General features: G+C 36.9%; 1 protein-coding gene across 5 annotated transcripts in view; it reads left to right on the plus strand.

Annotated features, from left to right (window-relative positions):
* Nucleotides 1-2,712: 2,712 nt before the first annotated feature.
* Nucleotides 2,713-20,876, plus strand: part of atp6v0a1a (ATPase H+ transporting V0 subunit a1a) — a 35,314-nt gene continuing 17,150 nt past the window's right edge. For 3 of the 5 annotated variants that reach the window (XM_067413954.1, XM_067413964.1, XM_067413974.1), the window contains exons 1-9: nt 2,713-2,841; nt 8,166-8,322; nt 10,606-10,684; nt 10,841-10,938; nt 11,750-11,878; nt 14,830-14,912; nt 18,430-18,556; nt 18,695-18,777; nt 19,409-19,502. In XM_067413954.1, the coding sequence (XP_067270055.1) occupies nt 8,206-8,322; nt 10,606-10,684; nt 10,841-10,938; nt 11,750-11,878; nt 14,830-14,912; nt 18,430-18,556; nt 18,695-18,777; nt 19,409-19,502 (810 nt within the window). In that variant the 5' untranslated portion in view covers nt 2,713-2,841; nt 8,166-8,205. Of the gene's footprint in view, nt 2,842-8,165; nt 8,323-10,605; nt 10,685-10,840; nt 10,939-11,749; nt 11,879-12,509; nt 12,597-14,829; nt 14,913-18,429; nt 18,557-18,694; nt 18,778-19,408; nt 19,503-20,876 lie in introns of all 5 variants that reach the window. The other 2 variants (XM_067413934.1, XM_067413944.1) reach the window with 1 other exon arrangement.

The raw sequence follows: 20,876 nt of genomic DNA on the forward strand, positions 1-20,876 counted from the left end.
GCAGACACAGCAGAAAACCTGAACCACCTCAAACACTGCAGCGGATACTAGATAGCATCATGTTGAAAAGACGCTGTGCTCTACAATGTGTCTATTGTGTTTCATATTCGCCAGCTAACCGGCTAACTCACGTTATTACTGTCTTACTGAAATACTACTGTAGATCAGCCATGGGCTAAAACTGCCTAATAAGCAAGCTGTCTGTCATTCTTACTACTTAGAGTAAAGATAAAGGAAGGAGCAAGATTCGTTTTGCAAACTTTAATAATAACTTACATTAGTCATTCACGTTAGTGCTGGGTTCATTTATGCACTGTTATTGATATACTGTAGTTCCCAATGACAATGTGCACTGCAATACATTAGAAAACACACACACACACACACACACACACACACACACACACACACACACACACACACACACACACACACACACACACACACACACACACACACACACACACACACACGTTTATTGATGCATACTCTTATTAAAGGGATACTTCATCGCTTTTTCATATTAAACTACGTTATTCCCTTTATTCAGATGAGTTGATACCTCTCTCGTCTGAGTGTGTGCTCTTAATCTCTCTAACACGCGGTGATGATCTGATAGCATTTAGATTAGTCCACTAAGCCCAGTTCATTCACTATGGTACCAAACAGAGATCAAGTTAGAAGTAACAAACACCTCCACGTTTTCCCTATTTAAATACAGTTACACGAGTAGTTGAACGATCAAGTATGGTGACAAAATAAAACGTGGCGCTTTTCTAAGTGGATTAAAAAGGAGAACTATAATGTATGGCGGAATAGCACTTCTGAGAGTACTTCGACTCGGCGCAGTAAAAAGTCCCGGCTGAAAATCCTCCCTCACATCTCCCCCTCCCCCCTATTGACAGAAATGAGAGAGGGAGGGGGAGATGTGAGGGAGGATTTTCAGCCGGGTCTTTTTACTGCGCCGAGTCGAAGTACTCTCGAGTCGAAGTGCTATTCCGCCATATGCATTGTATTTATTTATTTATTGTTTTGGATGAGTTACTTCTTTAATGATATGTCCAGTAAGAATAGGCATTATTTTCTTTCATCTAATATATGTAATTGGTCCACTTTTTTAACATTGAGATTAGCTGGAAGTGTTTTAAAGAGCCCCTATTATGGAGAGTTCGGGTTGAATAATATAAATAATAGTTCTTCCAATGTTTCATCATTGATTCAGACTCACACAGGGATTGGTTTAAAATAGTCAATTGTCATTAATTACTGTCTTTACAGTGTGTACAATCACTGAGCTTTAAGAAGCCTCCTGAAGCTGAAGTTCAGTTATGGTAATGATTGTGTGGTTCCAAAATACGCGCAGACTGGGCTGTCTGACCAATCAGAGCAGAGTAGGCTTGCAGAAAGGAGGGATTTAGAGAGACTGATTCATCCATTGGGTCGTTTGAAAATGTGGTGATGTGCAATGTATATTATTCGAAAATTAAACCTTTTTTGACCTTTCATGCATGTACACCTCTTGTTGGAGATCTCCAAAACAAAATTACGAAACTATAATAGGGGCACCTTAAAGTTAAAGCATTCCTTGACAACCTCCATAACCCATATTCATCACAGGCCATATTATCGGGTTGAATAATTTGAAATCTGATTTGTGATTTGTTAGCACACAGAACTTTGGAATTGTCCCGTCAACCCTGTGACTCAATTTTCACACTGGTGCTAGTTCACACATCCTCATTAAAGAGATAGTGACAGATTCTACAGACAGTGACCTCTTGGCATTTGAGCTCTCAAGATCAAGCCACTGTTTGAGATTTTCTGCTGTTGAACAATGAATATTGGTCACATAAGGTAGAAGAGGATTATGTCAAACTGTATTTTCAAGCTTTAACATTTTCTGGGTTTGTGAGGACATACAGACATTCTATTCTATTCTATTCTATTCTATTCTATTCTATTCTATTCTATTCTATTCTATTCTATTCTATTCTATTCTATTCTATTCTATTCTCTGGAATCAATTTGCGGCCTGTAATCATAACCCCACCATGTTGGTTTGTTTGGCCAGAGAAGAACCTGAAACCTACTGACTGAGCCTGGTTTCCAACCCTCCAAAAAAATGTTCTCCAGGTCTGTCACTGATGGAGTTTGGGTTCTTTGTCACTGTCGCCTCTGGCTTGCTTAGTTGGGAACACATAATATACAGCAAAATTGAGCTGACTACTGACACAATTGGATGAGTCGATGAGAATTGGACTGAGCAGGACAATGATATGACTATCAGAGCTGCTTTATTTAGTGACTATAGTCCTGGTGGACCAAAGGCACAAAATATGTCCAATAACACTCAGAGAGACACAGGAAGTGGTCTTACCAACGTAACCACCGTCATACAAAAAGTAAACCACAGATACCAAAATGGAGAGAGGAATGGTGAAAAAAGTGAGAGAAAAAACACAGATGAAAGTGTACAAAATGTCTAAGCTTTGAGAAAGTCTTAACTGTAAAGAACCAAAAAGAGCAAAGAGATAGGCTACTTATTACTTACAATTCAACAGTCTTGATGGGAAAGCTATTTATATAAGAATATGTTAATAATAAGAAGTTTGTTAATTAAATAAATAAAAGCACCCGTTGAAAAACAGATACCGTTCCATTTCCACCTTCATTGTTGTCGAAACACCCATCTCCTCTGCCCAGGACAGGTAACCTCGATCACGTGATCAGGACTGGGCTGCTCATGACGTCACGATCGCTCTGCCTCGTTCTGGTCAGCTGATCCTTACGACGCAGAGGATTCAGAGTCTGCTGCACTCCAATTTCAACCGTTTAAACTCAGTAAGTTACATTGTTTTACTAAAATAACTTTATTCTTACTATGGTCTATTTTGAAACGCCCAATAATTTGTATTTAGAACTGAACAGCGTGTATTCTTTCAGTTTTTATGGGATGCGTTGTTGAGCGTTTAAGTTCTCTGATGTAACGTTAACAACCTGTCGAGGATCATTAGCATTAGCGCTTTAACTCTTTAATATTGCTGTTTATGTTTTTTAATGTTTACGTTGGAACTTTATAGTAAACCACTACCATCTTTCGTAGTGTAATACTGAAGTGAATAAAGTGCCACTTTGCCCCATTAAGTTACTTAATGACGCCTAAGCTTGGGTTGACTTGACAGCGAGCTACACCAATGTCCAGGCTAGTTAATAAGCCGGTGTACAGTGTGTTTACCCCATCTTCCAGTTCAACATTTTTAAACACTTTTTTTTTGCATTACAAGTCATTTCAGCCGGGTGACTATAGAGTATAGTATACGTGTAAAAACAACGGTTCAGAAAATTTAGCAAAGCAGCTAATGTATCGCTAATATCTCTGTGTATGAATGTTATTTCAGTATGACATTCTATTGTGTAGGGAAAAACAGTAAAACCGATGTATGAAAGTAATTACATAAAAATTGTGTTAGATATAATCCTTTTATGTTAAACAATACACAAATAACACATCTGACATAAAAACCCTAATGATGTAACGTAATAGATAGCTTTAAGTTTTATGATGAGGGTCTCTTCGTTTTGGGGTGTCCCATGCATCTAAAATATAAAATATAACAACAACAAAAAATATCTTTTGGACTATTAATCTCGCTACAGATGCTTTACAGCAGGATTGGAATCTGTCTAGTTACTTTCCTGTTTATCACTTTGAAGCTGCTTTGCTACAATTTCTATTGTATAAAGCGCTATAAAAATAAAGTTGACTTGACTTGGTGGACAACTTTACCTTTAACAGTTTTCATGGTTTGTGTGTGAGGCCATATAGACTATTCTAATTATGTACTGTTCTGATCTATTGCTCTTTCAGGTTTGATACAGTCATTCAAATAGCAGAACAGTTTACTCAAATGAAACCTGATTAGATGCCCTCCCTCAGACTGTGTTCACATTATTAATATGTGTTCTCATTGTAGGATCTGTTTTTGAAAGACTGTTTTGGTCCACTGCACTGATACCTGATGATGCTGGGACAGCTTTATGTAGTTGTACAGGAGAATGGAAAAAAGAGAAGGAGACACAGAGACAGCTGAAAGAGTATCTGCATCTTGATAATTCCCTGAACTGCTGCATAATTCAGCACGTGTGGAATTACCTATGAAACCAAGACTGCTTATGTACCATTTGATGCATTTAAAAGTTGTGAAATGGACCTAACAAAAGCATTACATGGCTTTTTGCGCTCTATCGATTTTATTTGCACCTTACCATGCCACAAAGTGCCTTTGTGCTGATTATGTTTAGTACGGAAAGTCACATGGTGCAGCTTAATCCTTAATCCGCTCCCTGTGAGTGGAGTCCATCGTACAATCGTTCTTAATGACACGTAAACTTCTTTGACAAAGTGAAGGACTGCTTTGAACAATGGGCTATAATTTCACTATTAAGTTCACTCTTTTGAGTGGACCAGATTCATTGCACTGGGAAGCAAAGAATTTGCCTGAGGAGAGCACATTCCATGCAGTTGTAGCGTTAGGTCAAGGGAAAGTAAAGTCATCAGGTTATTCTGTGTAATCGCTGAATGCTCCTGTGTGTTTTCTTCATTCCTCTGAGATAGCATGCGCTTATTCCTACAGCTGTATTGAGCATCACATGCCACGAGAATGGTGAACCGGCACAGAAGCATAACATTCCTCGGGTGTCCTCTGGGCACAAGATTCATTGTGGAAGCGTTTTACTGGATTGTTTTATTGTTTCTGAGCAACCATTAGTTCGAGATGGTTTTTACATAGCCTAGATGGAAATAGATGATGCTTTTGGTGTTATGAAATGAGGCAGAAGTTTTGTCTTCAAAGGGTACATAACACGCACAGTTTCTGCCAATCTCATGTTAATCTTGACCACCTATAGAGTAATATTGCATCCTTCATATCTCAGAAGAGGGTTTTAGTTTAATCACATGTATAAAAGATAGATTTGCTGTACCGATTCTTTCCAAAAACAGCCGAGATTGTTTAGACGTGGAGTGGGTAGAGCTAAAGAGTCACACAAACACACACACGCACACAATACATCATGGCATTATTCCTGGATAACTTTCGACTTTTCACTATACGTCCGTGTTTGACATTACGTTGACATTATAATATGCCCTTATGTGCCGATTACCAACAAAATGCAGACATTTGATGCAGTTACACTCACTGCCTGTGGTTTCGACTCGTGACTGGAACAAACAAGCACACTGTCAGAACTTTGTTGCTGCTCCTGCGAAACAAACTGTAGCCACTGTTCCCTTAACTCTGGAGTATTTGGGCTGAACAAGGTTATCTTTCACTCTCAATCAGAAACACGCTTCATTAGTGACATTGTTGATTTTGTGGTCTAAAAAAAAAGGACAGCGCTGCTGACGGCATCTATAACCTCAAACGAAGTTCGTTGATGGCTCCTGCTCTGGTGTGCGTATTCCATACAACGATGTTACTATAGTACGTTGCATCGTTGAAGAAATCAACTAGCTAGTCATGACAGTTTCCCAAAACCGTATTATCGCAAATCTGTCGTTCAACCACGTTGGTTAATGATGTCACGCAGGTGGTGGAATAATAACTGCTTTTAATGAATTATTTTGAGATTGAATTCATGCTAGATTTTTTGCTATAAATTATGGACATGGTACTTGAGGACTAAGGGTGCTTTCACACTAGCACTTTTGGTGTGCACCAGGGTTCTATTGACGTCAGAGTTCGGTTCGTTTCGATGATGTGATCACGGTCTTCCGAACTCGGGTGTGCACCCGCAAACCGTATAGGTCGTCTGGGGTTCGTTTGATGTGAACTCCGGTACGGTTCGTTGCTGATGTGAACGCATTCGTACTAAATCCTTGAAGTTAATCGCTATTAATGACGTATGATTTGTTAAAAATGTGTTTTGTGTTTCACTCATTTTCCTGATGAGCGTCACTGACATACTGCAAGCAGAGAGCTGTAGATCTAATTTCTGCTCGTCTTCAGCCTTATTTAGAGCATTTGCAGTGCATTCACGGCAGATAGACGGAAGTGCCATTACGTAATGAAGCTCTGGTAACAAAATCAACAGTTCAACAGTCGTTACTAAGCAACCGGGTAAACAGCTGCTGTTTTGATGACGCAAAGAAACCCCTGTTTGGACCCAAATAATATAATATGAACACAGTCCACTGGTGGCAGGGGAAGGGGGGAGCAATCGAACCCCTTCGAAATGTGAAAGTACCCACATTTTTATTTTGCTTTATTTCCAGATTCAAATAGGCTAGGCTAGGCTCGTTCACACATGCGCACCCTTTAAAAGGGGTGCTTTAAAGGGATAGTTCACCCAAAGATATTTTTAGAATTCAATTCTAATCAGACCCCATTGACATGCCTTATACGAGCAACAGACCGGTTGGAGTTAAAAATCTTAATTTGTGTTTTACTGAAGAAACAAACACACTTACATCTTAGATGCTCTGGGAGTAAGCAGATAAACATCAAATTATCATTTTTGGGTGAACTATGCCTTTAAATCTCTTGACAAACCTAAAAGACATAAATTACATTTGTATGTATTTAAAAAAAAAAGAAAAAAAAAGATTGTACAAAATGTCAACTTGCTTATTTTGCTCAAGATAAGGATTTATTAAGTCCATGTCATGAAAACTAAACTATGCTTCCGACCACAGGTCGAGAGCTGTAGTTGCATACAACAACAAGTTTGCGAATGTTCGTTGGAGCTATAGTTTGGGGAAACACAGACTGAACTTTGAACTATGTTGATAACGATGGAACTTGCGACAATAGTTGGCTAACAAAGCTTTAAGGAAACGCACCCCTGATTGATGTGCGCACACGTTCATCCACTTATGGGGAAGAAGTGCCTATACAAGGAATTCCGGCATTTATGGTGTCATACAGTAGCCTAGAAATCTAGACACACCCTAGCGGCAGCAAATTTAATCTGCCCACAAGTGTAGTCTAGGAACTCTCAATACCCTTCTGAGCTGTATTCCTCACAATCTGGATGGGCCAATCACATCGTGTATAGAGTCGGTGGGCGGGGCCATAATGACGACGGCCGAGTTGCGTTTGCGTGCTTCTAGTAAACACAGAAACTGACGAACGGCGGCGGTCTTTCGAATCAGCTTTGACCGCGACTCTGGAAGATTTGGAGTTAAGCTTTTCTCTGAGAAAAGAACAAAGAACGGCACTGAAGTCATTCTTGAAAAGGGAAGATGTGTTCGGAGTTTAGCCGACCGTATATGGTGAATGTTTAATCTATCAACGAGCTCTGTTTCACCTTCGTTGCTCTGGTTGATTGTAGCGCTATCCTATCCCGTGCAGAGGGAGTTTGAAAGACAACCGTTTATCCCGCCCCTCGGATTGGGCCCTGTCAATGGTGAGTTTCCAGACCAAACATCTTGATGTGGGTCTGGCTTGTCAGGCTAGTCATACAGGGCCATGTTCGAAAAAAAAAAAACTTTCCAAAACTGTTTTGAATCCGGAAGGAGTATATTTGGCACAGAAATACTCCAACACGTTTTTCAAAAAAGTTTGCCTGTGTTTATCACGAAAATCCCACATTTAACAGTGTACATAAGTCAGAGGGCATGATTGTGGAGAAAACGATCCCCCCTTTAAACTAATAAGAACAAAATAATTCTGTGCCACATTCCGTTCCATGATGCATATTGACATAATGATGATGTTAGATTTATCTAATTTTTAAGTTGAATATTAATATTGAATATTAAAGCCTTGAAAACAGAACATTCACATGATTGTTACGACTTTGTTTGATCTGCCATATCCATTGATGTTTAGCTCACCATCACAGAGCATTTAGCTGTGGCATCATCATCTTACAGGTCTGGAAGCATTAAAAATGTTGCTCTAATTCAGTAAAGAGATCAGAATTGTTTGTGTATAGTGGGCCAAATGTTGTTAAATATGCTGATGTGCTGTTTTAAGGGTTTGTTTTCCTTCCTCTTGGTCAAAGTAAAAGATTCTGCATTTGCACAGTGAATGTGGCTTCACCAATTTTCTGCTGTCAAACAGAAATACTCTCCATTCATTTACATGAAGCATCTTCTTTTCATTTGTATTTTTTATTATTATAATTTATAATTTTTTCTTCTTCTTCTCCTTCCCCAGGTATTCTCCCCTTAGTGCATTGAGTAGAGAGCAGTGCATTATGGGGGAGTTGTTCCGCAGTGAGGAGATGACCCTGGCCCAGCTCTTCCTCCAGTCTGAGTCTGCCTACTGCTGTGTCAGTGAGCTGGGGGAGATCGGCATGGTGCAGTTTAGAGATGTAAGTATAGACCATTTCTTGAGATTCACTGGATGTTAGTTCCTGGAACATTTCCGGTTCATTGTGAAACAACAGCAGGAAGATTGTCATTCATAGTGACTCATAGCAGTAACATTGACATCATTGTCATGTCTGAATGCCCCAAGGATGCCTGAACTAAGCAAAATTTCAAGCATTTAGATTTAAGAGATGAGCAATATGGAGTACTAACAATAGTAGGATATGTATCCCACATATTAGGGGCTATTACTGGGTAGTTATAGGAACTCCGTTATAAGCTAGTCACAAGGATGGTTCCCTGAGAACTACATTTTCCCACAGGGCCATTTCTGGTTGCATTCGGACTCCTCTGAAGTGACATAAACCAGCCGACAGTGATGTCATTTAAGCACGGCATTTAACAACTGTAGGTTGGAGGACTCTGTGATCTAAGCTGTTTTTGTTGTGTGTCATGAGTTTCTTAATAATTGAGATGAAATTTAGGCATATAAGTTTAGTTATGCGATTGAAAGAGCAAATGGGAGAGCTAAACTTCTTCTACCAATATGTGACATATCATTGAGGCTGAGAAAAGCACACAAAAGATCACTTGCCCGTAGCGGCACCGCCCCTTACTTCGTTTCGATTTTTTTATAGTAATAAAAAGCATTTAGTTCAGTGAGTTAAAAGAAACTATACAGTTAAAAACTAAATGTGTCTGCTCAATGCTCAGCGTGAGCCAAACAGAGTCGCAGCACAGCTCAGCAGAAGGACTCAGATTTAATTTTAGGGGTTTCCCCGAATAGTTGAAGATTCGATGCATCGATATACGGAGCCGGATTCGACCACCGATCTCACAGTCGCATCTTCGCGGGTGTTATGAAACGAGGAACATACCATTTTGGCAATATGGGGTTGCTCAATATTTTAAAGATGTGGCGTGACGCTGAGCTTTGCATCCGGTGTGCGACCCCTTTAAGAGCGCTGAGCTTCGCACTGGACGAAGCTCAGCGCTGCGCGGCGCCTTTAAAATTTGAACACATTGTTTCCAATGAGTGTACACACACTGGTGACGGCATTTAGTGCCTGTCCGTGGCGACTCAGGAAGTTGTTTAAAATCCTGCCGCGCCACAGAGCACCATTTTAAAGTTTTATATTAAATTTATTTTATATTTCCCTCAAATCTTCAATGTACATAATGATTTCACCCTGTGCTACAAGATACACTCATTGTGCAGCTCTTGTCAGAAGTCGATTCAAAATTGAGCTTGCGCGTATAAAATGTGCGCGTCCGGTGTGAGATACCCGAGACGCGGCTCTGAGCTTTGCGTCCGGTGTGTGACCCCCTTAAGGCATAATCGGCTTAATGTAAAACACTCAAAGTGTTCTTTTCCTCTCTAGGCAGGTATTTGTTTAGGTGTATTTTTTTTAAATGTTCTTTTATATATTTATGTGATGTTCTGTATTTCGATCGCGGCTTAAAAATATTATGAGAAGACGTTTTACGAATGTTTATCCACCACATTACCTTTTATTTAAACCTAAATAAAAAAGCCATTGTCAGTTTGTCTGTCAGTTAGCAGGCAGTTTTTGGTCGCTTTATTAAAAGTTGCTGTGTGCAGTGTGTAAATGAAAATAAAAATAGTTTTACCTTCCTGCTGACTAGTCTTGTGCCCCTCCCAACCCATTCACACACACACACATAGACGGTTCGACTATCAGTCAACCATAGAGAGATTTGACAATTCTGATTCGAATGTATAAATCCTTAGTCGGGGACACCCCTGTTTAATTTATCAGCATAATATAAAAAAATATATTATTTTGACCGGTTGTTGTGAAGATGTTTCAGTTTTAGTTTCAGTTTCAATGTGTATTTTGGTGACTCTCAAAGCAGCCCTGGAAATAAAGTTATTGTGTCCTCATATATTAAGACGGCAGAAGCTAAAAACACAATGAGCATCGTGTGTGAGTTTGTGTATCAGACAAAACAGCACAGTTCTTTCACACAGAGACGCACACAAACCTTTTAAATGGCAAACAGATACAAAGGCGTTATGACATTGTGTTGTAAGGGATTGTGAAACTATGCTTAAAGTAGTCTCATTCATCTTTGAACCCTCTTCTAGTTATTCAAAGCCATCAGCCTGTTTTTTTTTAATGTGGATTCATTATTCTGATGTGAATATGAATTACTATTTTCCCCTACTGTTCTAGCTGTGGATGTGGCTTCCTTATTGTCTTTAAGAGAATTGTAGTTGTGTATTATTTGGTCAATTACTTTGTCTCTCTTTCGAATTGCAGTTAAACCCAGATGTGAACGTTTTCCAGAGGAAGTTTGTGAATGAAGTCCGTCGCTGTGAGGAGATGGACCGCATACTAAGTAAGTTATTGAGTCAGCTTTGCTGACATAGTGAGCTTAAAATCATTGCTGACACAGGATCATGTATTCTGATCTCAAATTTAATGAAAAGAAGTTCAAGAAATTTTTGTTTTATTTTGTCTGCTTTATCTCACAATTTGTTTTTTTCTTTTCAAGGATTTGTTGAGAAGGAAATTAAAAAGGCTAACATACCTGTTGTAGACACAGGGGAGAACCCAGAGGTCCCTTTTCCACGAGACATGATTGACTTGGAGGTACAAAATCATCATACACAACTCAAAATAAGGCAGAAAAGGACAAGTAGAAATAAGCTGAACTTAGATAATAAGAACAGAAATAAAATAATTAAAATGGCTTTTTTTTTTAAAACATAAAAAAGTGGCAGTATTTTAAGGGATGATGTAACGGTTGTTCCAAAATTTAGGTATCTTAATTATGCTGCATCCTAAGAGACCTTTTTTTAGACAGTATTACATGTATCCTTCACAGAGAAGGCAAATCACTTAATACTTTGTGATGAGCACAGTGGCAAAAACAAAAAACAAATCAGAGATGTTGGATGAAGAGAGATAAATGCTTATTACAAATAATTTTATGTTTCATTCAATACTGCAGAGTTTTGATAAAAGTAAATCCTTATGTTGAAATGTATTTATATGAATAGTAAAAATGATGTTCTTTTGAACTTTCTGTTTATCAAAGCATCCTTAAAAAATAATAAATGTTTCTTGGGCACCAAATCATATTAGAATGATTTCTGAAGGATCACGTGACACTGAAGACTAGAGTAATGATGCTGATTTAGTTTTGCATCACAGGAACAAGTTACATTTTTAAATAATTGTAATAATTGTAATAGAACACATTATTACAACATGTTGTTTTAAATTGTTATATTATTTCACAAAATGTTTACTGTATTTTAGATAAATATATACACACTGATTATTTTGGCTTTATTTGTGCTAATTAGCTAATTCGTTTTTGGGATAGTAAAGTTAATATGTGTGCATTTGGCAGCTGTAAACAGTTTTAAATGCACCAAACAATTGTGTCCTTTTGTAGGCCACATTTGAAAAGCTGGAGAATGAGATGAAGGAGATAAACACCAACCAAGAAGCCCTGAAGAAGAACTTCCTGGAGCTGACAGAGCTCAAGCACATCCTGAGACGAACACAGCAGTTCTTTAATGAGGTCTGCAATATCTCATCTCTTACAAAACCTTTAGCTTTTAACAGTTTCCTGTGGTCTTAGGCATTTTACACGGTATGAGTCAGGTGGAGAGCTTTGCTTGTGTGCAGTTGAGTTCAGTTTGTCTTGTGCACAGTCCTTTTTCACACATTCAAGAGACATTATAAAACTTCAGTACAACCACAAAGATTTCGGTTACTGCTTCAGCTTGAGCAAAGATATGCTCAACTCAACGAGGCGATTACTGTTATATTGTGTTCTACGTATCATGAAATACTGTCATCCCCTTTGATGTGTCAATGGCATGCAACAGCTGTGACAAGATAGCATTGCTAGCAGTTGGTTATAATTTTTTTCATTTTTTAGCCCATCAAGTTTGATGCGGTGCAGTTGTCCTTGACACTTTTTGTTTTACCATGTTCCACTTCTTTTCCATTTAAAACGAACTTGGAACTTACTGTTCCCCTTTACCGTGTAAAATGACCTTTACTCAGAAATGGATGTATTTAAATACCAAACATCTGAATAATCAACACCATTCAATAGTCAAATGAGGAACAGAGAAACCAAAACATGTTTTCCCCAATGTCTATGATAATGTTCACGCTGACAAAGACAGATGCATGTCTGACAGATTGAAAGGCCATTCTCTGAATTCCTGGCCACATCTCAACCGCTGATGATGATGTCAAACTGCCCTTCCCAAGACCAGTTCTGCAAGGTGTTTGACTCCCTATTCACAAGTTTCTTGTGCCCGTGATGATTAGCTCCTACCAGGGTGTTTCTTTTCTATCTTTCAGCCTTTCAAGAGATCTTTGACCATACATTTCTGTGCTTCCTGAACACTTATTTAAACTTTAACATGGGATTGTGATATACTGTAGGCCTATTTATTTTACAAGTTGTAAAAGATCATTTGAGAGTATGCAGTTAGGTTGTCTTTTAATCATTCACTTTACTTTTACACAAACTTCTCACTGAGACTGGTGGTGGGTTGTGTGAGGATGGTGTGGTTTAGTGGTTAAAAAATAGCTGTTTCAAACCCTAGAAGTACTAATTCATGTGCTGCCATCCGTCCCCTTGAGTTTGGCTTGTCACCTCTGGTTATTCCTGTACTAAGTGCTTTGTGCATTACTTTGCATAAAAGTGGTCGGCCGAATGAGTATTATTAAAGGGGTCATGAATTGCTTTGTTTTATTGTTTTATGATGTTTCCTGGGGTGCATTTATAATGTTAGAATGCTTTTTACATCAAAATAGTCATAATTTAGAAATAAAAGGCATTTTTCCTCCCCTGATTTTAGCCTCTGCATTGAAAAAGTATCTCGTTTAAAGGGCGTGTCTGCTGTGAGATTTCAGTGTAAATGCCCACTGCTGTGATTGGCTAACATCTTTCCATTTGAAATATTACTCTCTCTTTTAGTGCATTTTTTTACTATTACAGCTTTCATGGTTAACTTATCATGAAAAGTGTTGCATTACATTTAGATCTATGGCATACAGATCGTGGCGTGAAAGGTTGCAATGTTGATTGTAGCCGATCACACGCATGTTGAACGCATAAAAGCAGTGGTTTTTGTCATTGCAATTTAGTTTCTGTACACTATCGAATGCTTTCATCTTCACTAACAGTGCAAACTTGATTATAGTTAAGAGATTCCTTGAATAAAACAGGAATCACTGCTAAACACGTTAAGCCATCCTTAAAAATATTTTGGTTTGCAGTAACAGTAAAAAAAAAAGGGTCAGTAGGTAAGTAAAAAGGTTTTAATGTAAAAATGAATGAATTTAAACAAATTAGCATATCGTGATGTCACTGACAGGGTCTTCAAGCCGTGCCTTCGGGCGCATTGGCTAATTGCAGGCTATATAGACCACAAACAAATTGAAATATTTGTCAAAAACATGTTTATTGCATAAATTTCAGGTGCATTCATTAAGAAAAGGTTCCAACCACCGCTAGCTGTCATTGACTCATAGCTGTCAACCCTCCCGCTGTCTTCCCGTTTTAGTATTTTCCCGTGATATGTTCCGTATTTTTACGCTCGATTGTGTTGACTCAGAACACGCAACTATCTGTGTCTCTGAAGTGGCTTGCACTTGTTGCTAGACCAACGCATCTGGTGATATAGACTAGTGTATTTGAATATTAAAAAGCAAAAAGTTTGAATTCAATTCAATTCACAAAATGCGGCGAAATCTCCGACAGGGCTTTAATAGTCTAACGTTACAGTGAATGAGAGTATGAGCCAAAACGAACGCACAGGCCATAGTGTGACATCCGTTAACCATAGTGTAAACATAGATGACGTCACAGGTTTTTCTATAAAAGAAAGAACGTAGCCTTCGTTTGTATGTAGGCCCAGGCAATTTATATATTTATAATACTAACTAAAATATAATTCATATTATTTTATTACTTTTGTATTAGTTGTTTGAAGAGTAAAAAAAGAAATTGGTCGGTCTTAAAGCAAATTTAGTGGGCGGGGGTAAACAGACAGTGATGAACAGGCGTTGATCTTCTTCTGCAGAGGCGGTGCTTCACCACTCACAGCCTGGCACGTTCTGAGATTGAGCGTTTGTTGGGCCTGGTGTATATAAAAGCTTTTCTTTGACTAACAAGGATGTTTTCAGCTCCAAAACTTACAGGATATAACTTTTATATATATCAAAGGCTGAATCTCAATTCATGACCCATTTGAATAATAAGATTGGCTCTAAAATAAATATTTTCAATGGTTATTCCTTTTGACATAAGGTCACAGAGATTTGTTCTTGACCTGTTAATATAATTTCACCATCTAACAATATTAAGTTACCAACAACAGCTTGATACCTCATAAATCTACCTTTGCCCTGTTGCAATATAAAGGGCCCTTTATTGGAAAACAATTTCCTAAAGAATGAACTTTAGATTAATTAATTAATGAATTGTTCACTTTCTCTGTTTGGTAGATGGAAGATCCTTCTCTTTTGGAGGAGTCGTCAACTCTACTGGAACCGAATGAGGTCGTACGTGCCGCTCCTCTCAGGCTTGGGTGAGTATGTCAGTGGGTTTTGATCTCTGTTTTATTGATGTTAAATGGGCAACTTAAACATGGATTCTTTATATGTTTTTCTAGATTTTACAGGGTAGCTCTAACTTGAACTTTTGGTGTATTTCCACATTATTTTACCTTTTAAGCTGCATTCCTTAAAAATAACAGTTCACTGTCACTGCTTGAACTCTAGAAATGCAGTTTATATGTGTGTATAAGCCTGTATGAAACATAGCCGGTAATGGGGATTGCACATTTTGCAGAACAGGTCTTTTCAAAAGATCAAAGTTTAAAGGTATATAGATAGTAAATGTATCAACAGGGTCCCCGCGGAGTCTTAAAAAGTCTTAAAAGTATTAAATTTCAAAATCAAAATATAAGGCCTTAAAAAGTCTTAAATTCGCGGAAGCACTGCGTTCTAGGTCTTAAATAATGTTTAACAGGTCTTAATTTTCCTACGTCCATGTAACGCTACCTCTTTGAAATGCTCTCGCCTCCCGCAGCACGCGCGCACGTGTGTGTGTGTGTGTGTGTTTGTTCTGTGGTGTTTGTAGTTCTTTCTTTCGCTAGACCAACTATTGTTCGCTCTATTACACTACAAATTAGACAAGCATGCCACTTATATTGCAGCCAATCAGCTTTCGTGTTATTGGCACAAGCCTCTTTCTGATCGTATCCCACAGACGCATAAAACGGATTTTATTCTTCAGCTGAGTCTGACGGTTCTTGCAGTTCCACGATCGTGAACGCAAAGGCGAATCTTTCTCACCATCTTGCTTAATGACCAAATAAAAGTATAATATACCCGATTGCACTAAATAGAGTTAATATCAGTGATGTAAACTCCGATGTCAGGCTGTGTGTGTTTGCTGCCTGTCAGCGCTCGCGCGAGTGTATTGAATGTGTTATTTCTAGGCTCATTAGCCTAACGTTACTCTTGAACGATCAAATACACACATTATGCATATGTCTATATCCTGATTTGAGTTAAAAAGTTTGGGACGTGTCAGTAAGTACTGGATCTGCGCATTAGTAAGCTCTCAAATTGAAAGCAAACTAATATAGCTTAACAGCACAAACGGGGAAACAGCACTTGCACTTAAAGGAACACTCCAGCGTTTTTAGAAATAGGGCTTATTCAACTTTGGTACTTTGCTACATTTAGATATGTGGGGAAATGCATTTTAAGCTAAGCTAGCGGCGACCCTGCCAAACTAAAACAATGCATGCACTGAGACAAATGCATTTGCCCACATATCTAAATGTCTATAAAGAAGTTGAATAAACCCTATTTCTAAAAACGGTGGCGTGCTCCTCTTTGTAGATATGCATCTTTATGTTGTATTTATTTGTCCTATTGTCATTTGTTTATAAGTATACATTTTATTACTGACCGATTACTTGATTACGTAATCACTTGAAAACGTTTTACTTATATTAAGCAATTATTGCTGTGGTTTACTTTTAAGATGTTGGTTCCCACCCCAAGCGATCGTGTTATTAAAGATAGATCCCACACAACTGATCCAGCCTTTTTTGATAATAAAAAAACAAGATTCATGCATTTTGTCAGTTTTATTGCCATGTGTGACTATTGTGCATCTAACATAATAATATGGTTAATGTTGCATCCTAATTATTTAAAAAAATAAAAATGTTTGCAAATCTATGGAAGTGACCACCACAAAATAAAAACTCATTTTGGTCTCTATATATATATATATATGTATATATATATATATATATATATATATATATATGTGTATATGTATATATATATATATATATATATATATATATATATATATATATATATATATATATATATATATATATATATATATATATATATATATATATATAATATATGCGCTAATCCTGGTGGGATTGAGCTATGAATAATAAGTTTACTAATACTTTGTTCAATTTAAATAAATTAAATAATATAATTTTAAGTAGCTTAATTGAGTGATTCTGCATTTCCTATGCATGTTTTTTTATTGCTTGATATAGGTCTTAAATTTTATTCATAATGGTCTTAAAAAGGTCTTAAAGTCTTAAATTTGACTTGGTGAAACCTGCAGATACCCTGATCAAATGGTAGTCATATGATCGTATGGTACTGGATCGAGCTGCAAAAAAATAATTACTATTGGGCAGGTTGTTTTTTAATTAATATAATTTTTAATTACTATGATTACTATAATAGTGAGATTGAAGTAAAAAAGAGGGATTTAACACACATTCTTATGTAACTGCTGCCAATGCCAGCGGGTTTGTCATTGTTCTGTGATCAATAATGCTGGTATGCCTTTAATACGTAACAGAAAACATATTTTTTCCCATCAGAGCACTGAATGAAAGTAGAGCACCATGAGAAGAGTTTAAAGTAGACATGAAACCAAATTTGCGATAGTCTTTTTGAAAATCTAAACATGCATGAATGCAGGAATCGCAAGAAATAATTCTTTGTGTTTAGATATTCATACAACAAAATGTTCTGGGGGCCATGCAAGTTTAAAATATTTAAAAAATGGTGCCTCTGGGTGGCAAATTTTTTTTTTTTTTTTGAATGCTGGCTAGGAAAGAATTACAAATAAAAACAAATAGCAAAATAGCAAACAGTGCCGCTACATTTTACAAATGGTGGCACCAGCACCTGATTTTGTAGTGCTGGGGGGGCTTATTAATCATAAAGGTAATTTAATAATAAAATGACTATTGTTTTGCTTTTATACTTGCAGTAACTAACAATATTACATTTATTTCTTGGAAATGCGCATTTGACCATAAAGCACTGAGCTTAATTTGAGATAAAAGGAACTTTTATTAATAACAGTAACATGTAAAACCATTTTTTTTTTTTGAGAGAGAGAGAATTTTTTTTTTTTGGTCATCACATTAAAATAACATTTGAATTAGATAATATTTAAAACTTTGAAGTGCTGGAAAACAAATGAAGCACTTGAAAGTCAATGAAAAGTGGTTACAATTAGCATTACTGCATTAAATCCATGGTGAATGTTTATGATTTGTGGATTTCATGGCACAATGTTTCTCCTGGTTCCACGTCAGTTCTATTTGATCTGATATGGAATCTTGTTAATACTGCGTCAAATTCAAACTATTTCTCAATGGATCTCCCAGCACTATGTAGTAATATGTTGAATCCTCGAGATCAGCCTGCGAGTACATGTTCTGAGCTCACGCCTGCACCGTCTTATATTGGTCATAGCTGATGATCTGGCCAAGCTGTGAAGCTCAACCGAGAAGCATTGTTTTATTCTGCTTTTGTTTTGTTTTCCATTTTTTACTTGTTACTCATTTTTAATCATTATTAGTGCAACCAACCCAATCAAAAAATATTTAAAAAATCTTATTTTCAAAATAAGGATTAACATTAAACCTTGAAAAGTACAGCACAGGTTTTGGTGTTTTTGAATATCAATGTTATTATTCATATGTCTGCTTTTGAAGAATAATTATATAATTCACTCACCTTTGACACTGGTTGCAGGTTTGTTGCAGGGGTGATTGGCAGAGAGAGAATTCCCACCTTCGAAAGGATGCTGTGGAGAGTTTGCCGTGGAAATGTCTTCCTGCGGCAGGCAGACATCGAGGACCCACTGGAGGACCCCACCACAGTAAGTTTACCCTGTGAGAAAGAAAAAACTTTGCAAACTAAAAATGTAATCTCATGTACATATAGGTTTCATTTTAAATTATTAGTTAACTCCCATATTTAATATAAACTTCCTGTTTTTCCCCCTCTTTTTTTTCAGGGAGACCATGTGCACAAGACAGTGTTCATCATTTTCTTTCAGGGAGACCAGCTGAAGAGCAGAGTCAAGAAGATTTGTGAAGGGTACGAGAGCATCACTGTCAATAAGAAGTCACGACACAGTGACTGCAATAAAACAGTGTTTACATAATAAAATAAAATAAAACTGTATTTACATGAGATTTTGAAAACATACCATTCCATACACTAATTTTAGATATGTTTTTGTTTTGTTTTCTACGCTCACCAAGTCTGCATTTGTTTTGTTCAAAAATACAATAAAACAGTAATATTGTGAAATATTTATTAAATTTAAAATATTTTTTAATTATTCTATTTTAATACATTTTGAAATGAAATTTATTTCTGTGATGTCAAAGATACATTTTCAGCATCATCATTATGCCAGTATTCAGTGTTACATGATCCTTCAAAAATCGAATTATAAATAATTATTATTATCAGTTATTACAGCATATCTTTTAAATAGAAGTCTTTTGTAACATTTTTATTTTGTATTGCCCCTTTTGATTAAAAAAAAGATAATAATCTTAATGACTCCAAACTTTTAAATGTTTTATGTATATTTTACATATTCATAAAATTACATGTTCATATTTATATATATTGCTGTATGTGTTATTTACTTGTATTTTCTGTGCTCACAATAAACATAAAGATGTAATGCAATCATCTTCTAATATATTTATGTTAGGTTTCGGGCATCATTATACCCCTGTCCTGAGACCCCACAAGAGAGGAAAGAAATGGCTGCCGGAGTCAACTCTCGAATTGATGATCTCCAGATGGTAAGACATGAAGCTGCAGGGACGCACGCCCACACACACAAACACACACAAACAAACACAACACATAACACATAAGTGGATGTACGTAGTCTTTTTTTCTAAAGTTAATCTTTTTTTAGGTGAAATATCTTATGGATGAGTCCAGACTGAACCTAAATGCTGTTAGGATTGTTCTCGCTGTTACTTTCTGTTTGCACTGTCATTTTGCAAATGATGAAATCTGATCTGCTTGTTCAGACAGTATTGTCAATAACTGGTGTATCTGTGCTAGTTGATATATTAATGACGTAAGCACCAGCACAATGGCAAGACCACCTGTTTGTGTCTTTGTTTTGGGCCTGTTTGGGCTTGATTTTATGATGGTAGCACTAGCACCAAATTTGTTATGATTGTTTCCTTTTGTGCCTGCTCTCCTCAGTCTGATCAGAGTTTATTACATCAGAGATTATAAAATTAGTTAGGAAAACAAAGCATAGCTGTTTTACAGGTGAAAAGTGCCTTAAAGATGTTTCCATATCCAATAAACTCATGAATACATGTTGGTGTTTAAGAAATATGATATGACTGAATATGATTTGACAGTGCATCAGTTGATGTAAACTGATGTAATTTGCTTTGCTCAACTGCAGCTGAGTGGCGTAATGGAATTGAGAAACCCAGTGCTGAACACCAATTAAATTAGAGAAGGGCAGATTTTATTTTTAGTCAAACATTTAACTAAAATACTGCATTCTGACCTTTTTTTTATTTACCTTTTATGCATTTGGTGGTGTTTAAAAAAACAAACAAAAAAAATAAATATTTCTGCTCATTCAAAGATAAGCACTGTAAGATTACATTTGTTTGAATGCATGAGTGAGGACGATTGCATCTGAATAAGTGCTACCTGTTTAAAATGAAAACTCATGACATCATAACCTTTACATTCTTTCTGATTTGAGTGATCCATCTCTATCAAGCTAGTTAAAGGTGTTTAACGTGTGAGTGCTGGCTAAAAATGAAATTACATTATGGGCCACTGGCATAAAATGTACTTGTGATGCTCCGCTCCCACTCCATTCCACTCACTCACTGTTCAGCACATGTCAGTTCTGGAGGAAACAAAACACTAGGCATCCTACATTTTTCTCAAGTGTTCTTAAAAGATGAGCAAGTTTAGATTTGTTTGCTTTGAACTGTGCACATCAGTAAGAGACATTATATTTTTAACAAATCAGTTAATGCTGTGTATTATTTTAACCAATGCATACCGTATGTTTATTTGTTTTTACTTGTTGAATTCATTCTTTTTGCCTTCCCTAATATGTCGTGGCGCCCCCTGGAGGTCTGTGCATAGCTTTGAATAACATCTGAATTTGTCTTATTCTACAATTT

This window comes from Pseudorasbora parva, chromosome 2 (genome assembly GCF_024679245.1).
Source record: "Pseudorasbora parva isolate DD20220531a chromosome 2, ASM2467924v1, whole genome shotgun sequence".
NCBI lineage: Eukaryota > Metazoa > Chordata > Actinopteri > Cypriniformes > Gobionidae > Pseudorasbora > Pseudorasbora parva.